Source organism: Orycteropus afer, unplaced genomic scaffold (genome assembly GCF_000298275.1).
Source record: "Orycteropus afer afer isolate SDZICR_OR568_19922 unplaced genomic scaffold, OryAfe1.0 scaffold00038, whole genome shotgun sequence".
NCBI lineage: Eukaryota > Metazoa > Chordata > Mammalia > Tubulidentata > Orycteropodidae > Orycteropus > Orycteropus afer.
The window spans coordinates 9073878-9079444 of NW_006921625.1; the positions used below are offsets into that span (position 1 = coordinate 9073878).

The window sequence follows — 5567 nt, forward strand, 5'->3', positions numbered from 1 at the left end:
AGGGGTCAGGTTGGATTGTGCAAAATACAAGGTGTCTGGTGCAGTGCTGATGCTGGTGTTTGGGTCACATCTTGGCTGAACTAACACCCCAGAGCCAAGCACCAAGGACCCAGAACCTCTCCCTTTACCCTCTATGCTTCTCCATGACTTTCTGGTAACCCAGCAGGCTTGGCTGACAACTTAGTGGCAGAGAGAAGGCTACATCTCTCCTGCAAAGATGCTGGAAAGACGGCCCCTTGGTTGTTATTATCACCTGATGTGATGAGCTCACGCCCGGGTTGTCATTATCACCTGATGTGATGAACTCTTTCTTTCATTTAGGTCAACTGATCTTTGAAAAATTTTGCTCCCAATGAAGAGGAACCATTCCAAGTCACCATGATGTAAACGACAAATTCTTCACGAGCTTCTACATGGATGGACACCAAGCCATTGGTCAATGGGAAGAAAATGATACCACCCAACCTTATGTGCGCTTGCATGTCCTCCTGTGAGAACTCGTTCACTTTCTTCTGTGCCATGGGAAAAACCTGACGGGTGGGCACAGTTGCTCCTGAACTTGCAGCTCTCCCCCTAGTCCAGTGGCTTTCTGGAGCATGACCACGGGGGATCCCATCCTTAGGTTGCCTTTCGGAGCCCAGCCAGAGGACGAGCTTCCTCATTCTCCAGTGCTTTGGCCTCTGCTTGTTTTTCGTTTGTTTCTGTTGTTTGTGCCATCTGATCCTCTTATGTAATCACAAGCTGTCCACAAAGTTTTCCAGCGCCATTGGTAGGCATCTGGACTTCTTGGGGGCTCTCCCATGGCCCGCTAAGCCCGCGGTCAGAGAACACTAACATGAGGCACTGCATTAACTGCTGTATACAGTTGTTAGCCCACGACACACACACACAGCAGGTTGGCTGCCGAGGTGGCCCTCCTCCCAGCCTGCAGGCGTGCTCCGCGTGCAGAGGAGAAAACAAGATTCTGTTCCACGTGGACAGTAAGCAGATGAACTTGCTTGCTGTTCTCGAAGTGAGGACAGAAGGGAATGAGAGCTGGGGCGGGTTTTTGCGCTTCAAGAAGGGGAAGCGATGTAGCCTTGTGTTTGTACTGGTGATCATGACCTTGGTGATGGCATCTTACATCCTTTCTGGGGTCCACCAAGAACTCCTGATCCCGTCACCTTTCCATTATGGAGGCTTCCCCGGTAACCCCGGCGTGATGGATGGTGAAGGTCCGGGTGACCTGAAAGAGCACCACCACCAGCCCTCTGCAAGTAATCTCTCGTACATGAAAGACTACCCAAGCATTAAGTTAATCATCAACAGCATCACGGCCAGGATCGAGTTCACCACCAGACAGCTCCCAGATCTGGAAGACCTCAAGAAACAGGAAGTGCATGTGAGTAGCTTTGTACTGAGCTCCATGTATTGATTTAGTTGTAAAGAATGGATGCCTCCCTTTTAATCATCATCTTTGGTAATGAAACAAAACAAAACAAACAAACACAAAAACATCCCAAAACAAGAACAAAACCAAACCTACCACTCTCCAGTTGATTCTGACACAGTAGAACTATCCCACAGGGTTTCCATGGCTATCAGTCTCTATGTAAGCAGACTGCCTCACCTTTCTCCCATGGAGCAGCTGGTAGGTTTGAACAACTGACCTTTTGGTTAGCAACCCAATGCTTTAACCACAGCCCACCAGAGCTCTTTGGCAATACAAGAGGTAAATGACCAAAACATTTCTCAAGTCTAACGAAGATAGTTGGATGGCCTTACACATCAGAGTGCATGGGGAGAGTGCTTTTTATGTTATGGGATACAAAGAAGGAGACTTGCTGGCCCACCTGGCACAGCTAGAAATACTCAAGGACCCCCTTCTCCTAACTCCATTCCAGGACTGTTTGCCCAAAGTCTGGTCCTGGCAGTCAGTGTGACTTCTGCAGAACTCATTGCTTGGAGTTTGAAAATTGGGTTCCATTTGATTGGCTCTTTCTAATCTGTCCTAAACTGTATCTTTGCCTCTAATGACCATTAAATATCCAAAAAGTAAAAAGATTCTAGCTGTTTAATTTAATTACGTGTGTGTATGTGTGTGTGTGTGTAAGATAAGTCATGGTGGATTTTTTCTTTTTTCATCGTAGTGAAAATGTGCATAAAACACACGGCGTCTCAACAATTTCGACAGGTGCCACTCAGTGACACCAATAACGTTCTTCAAGTGGGCAGCCTTTTTCACTACCTTTTCCCAAATCACCTGGTGAATGGATTCTGATGAAAGTTTGTCTTCCTTCTTCCCAAATTTTATTTTTATTTTGAGAAAAGGAAAGCATGGTGACTAGTTCTTCTTTCTTTAGCATTGAATCATTATCAAATGATATGTTGAATTTGAACATTGTAATAAATATTAGGACATGATCGTATTGTGATTAGAATGTTTGCTAATTTCCCACTGTTGGTCTCTCTTTCTCTTTTGATGCAGATGTTCTCAGTCATCCCCAGGAAGTTTCTCCCAAATAGTAAGAGCCCGTGCTGGTATGAGGAGTTCGCAGGCAGGAACACCACTGACCCTTACCTGACCAATTCCTACGTGCTTTACTCCAGAAGGTTCCGCTCCACCTTCGACACTCTGCGCAAGGCCTTCTGGGGCCACCTGTCTCACACCAACGGCAAGCATTTCCGTCTGCGCTGCCTGCCCCACTTCTACATCATCGGGCAGCCCAAGTGCGGCACCACTGACCTCTATGACCGCCTGAGGCTGCACCCTGAGGTGAAATTCTCCGCCATCAAGGAGCCACACTGGTGGACCCGGAAGCGGTTTGGTGAGTGAGGGCAGGCTCTGGTGGAAGTGAGGGAGGCCTGGTGGGCAGGGGGTGGGGGCTTTTACTGCTTCACAAAGCTTCCTGTCACTTCATTCATTCCACAGGTATTTGGAGGGCCATCCAGAGGGTAGGTGAGCCCACTGTGTACCAGGCACTGTGCTTGGCTTTGGGTTCAGTGCTCTGTGAGGGAGTAGGGCAGATGAGACCCAGAGATAAGATGGTGCCTGTGTAAGGGATTTAAAGACCCTACAGGTAAAGATCCCACGGGGGCTAGAACCTAGTTCCCCACCACCAGTGAGCATTTGTTGAGCACTAGCTGTGTGCAGGGCAGGGGGACGGGCACAGAAATCAGCAGCTCTTCCTGCTCCAGAGGATGCATGACACTAGCCATGCGTGGGAAGTGCCAGTGCTGGGTGAGTGGGCTGCGAGAAGAGAGTGATGGTCGCAGCTCGGTGCTTCTCTGGCCAGGGCCTCCACCCTGGAGGAGAAAGGACAGAAGGAAAGCACTTCAGCTTCCTCCTTCCCTCCCTCAGCCGAGAGACCGTGGGCACTGGCTCCCCCGTGGGCCTCAGCTTCTCTGACCTACCCAAGAAGGCCTTTCAGAGGACTCCGCTCCCAGCATCCCTGTCCCCTGGGTTCCCTCCCTGCAAGCCACCTCCAAGCACTTCAGATCATTGTTTCCTCTCCTTGACCTTTCCCTTCTGCCAGGAGACATTTGGTCACCCAGACTGAGAAGACAAACAGCCTCATGTCGGCCAGAAGCAGGCAGCCTGAGGGCGATTCCCAGGCAAAGGTCTCAGGTGGCTGATGAAGCATCTGAAAAGTTCCTTAGTGGAACATGTGTTCTGAACAGCCCGAAGGTGTCTGCGGGTGGTGTTTGATCTGTTTGACGTTCCTTCCGGAGGGAAGGAGGTGTGTGAACCGCTCTCTTGGCTCCACCACTGTCCGGCCAGGGCTGCAGTGTTGGGACACTCTCCTGCCTTAGAGGCCTCTCCTGTTTAAAAGTCTCCTCCCACCAGCGGGGAGGAGGGAGAGCAGGACTTGCCACTGAATCCAGTGCTCCAGTCACCTCTGTGCACTGGAACCTCTTGTCAGAGTCATGGGGTGCTTTCTATTATCCCTTAAACTTGGGTAGCTATGGCATGTCTTTAATAAGCTGGAAAGTAAAATTTACTCATTTTTAAGGCAAAATGTACATTTTGGCTCTTTGTAGCAGATTATCAGAATAACCAGTGAGTTCAACCCAAACCATCTGTCCAGAGGCTGGTCCATACTCCCCTTATTGTTTGGACAAGTGGGCAGCTGTTTGTGGAATAGATTGGACACAGCCTCAGGAAGATGCAAGTTGGGCCCCGAGGAAAAAGCAGGATCCTGAGCCCCAGAACATGCTGCTTCCACCCCTGTTCTTGTTGCTGCGACCTACATCCCAGGTGGCCCTATAGCTTGGCCACTTGAGGGTCTTACTCTGTGCACGTGTTGACCAGCCCCAAGTCACTGGACCTCTGATGGACATTTTTATGCAGTGGAACCTGTGAGAGCCAGAACTCAATGGGACTGTCCTGTTTTTCTGCTTTTGACAGGATACATGCCATCTTAGCACTTTTCTGTTACTTGTTTTAGTGGAAAATATTTGAATTTCCCTTCTCTGACAGGTTTCCATCTTATATAGGGTGTGACTTTCACAGGTTTTGCTGTAGTTCTTGAATAGGTATGCCATCCTTTAAACTGCCCCTACCCAGTAAGGACCTTGAGTGGTGCAAGCAGTCTGCTCTGGTAACCGAAAGGTTGGTGGTCCAAACCCAGCCAGTGGCACCACAAGAGAAAAGGTTGGTGACGTGCTTGCATGAATATGACAGGCAAGATAACCCCACTGGGCATCTACTCTGTAACGTATCGGGTTGCCGTGAGCTGGAATCCATTTGATGGCACACGTGTACAACAGCATCCCAGTGACAGGCAAGAAAACCCCACTGGGCATCTACTCTGTAATGCATCGGGTTGCCACGAGTTGGAATCCATTTGATGGCACAAGTGTACAACAACATCCCAGTGTAATGGTGACATCTTCTACCCCTTGAACCACTCATTGATTAAAGAAGGTGCCAATTCACAGACACACCCCCTCCCCAGCTCATCTGTCCTGAGCCTTCCGCTGCAGCCTCCGAGCCCCTGGGACTTCGAAGCCTTCTCTGGCCACTTCAGGAGGCCAGGACCTGAGTGGTGGAGCCCGGTCCTTAGTAACTCCTGCTTCTTGGTTGTCCTAGGAATCGTCCGCCTGCGGGATGGACTCCGGGACCGCTACCCGGTGGAAGACTACCTGGATCTCTTTGACTTGGCTGCGCACCAGATTCACCGAGGCCTGCAGGCCAGCTCTGCACGGGAGCAGAGTGAGATGAACAGAATCATTATCGGTACGGCTTCTGGGTAGCTCCCCCCAGGGTGGGACAGCCTTCCTGGGGGCCCCACTCCTGTGCTGGGCCAGGCCCAGCTTCCCTTCACCTGTACAACATTTGTAGGACGGTGGCAGACATCTGTCGAGCACTCGAGTCCCCACCTGGCTGTCAGTCTTACCCCTGCTACAATCTCTTTACAGCAGAAATGCTGAGTAGATTTTCTGACTCCCTGGACACTCAGGCCCAGCTGACTGGGATGGTTGCCATTTCGGTACTCCTGTTTTTGTGTAAATTAAGCACTCAGGCTTGACTTTTCACAATCTAGTGATCTGAGTCAGCTTGGATGGGGGACCATAAATGCAATTAA

The 5567-nt window shown here is 50.2% G+C and overlaps 1 protein-coding gene across 1 annotated transcript in view; it reads left to right on the top strand.

Annotated features, from left to right (window-relative positions):
- Positions 1-835: 835 nt before the first annotated feature.
- Positions 836-5567, top strand: part of CHST15 (carbohydrate sulfotransferase 15) — a 38975-nt gene continuing 34243 nt past the window's right edge. The window contains exons 1-3 of the mRNA XM_007936809.1: positions 836-1381; positions 2468-2807; positions 5072-5218. Coding sequence (XP_007935000.1) covers positions 836-1381; positions 2468-2807; positions 5072-5218 — 1033 coding nt within the window. The remainder of the gene's footprint in view (positions 1382-2467; positions 2808-5071; positions 5219-5567) is intronic.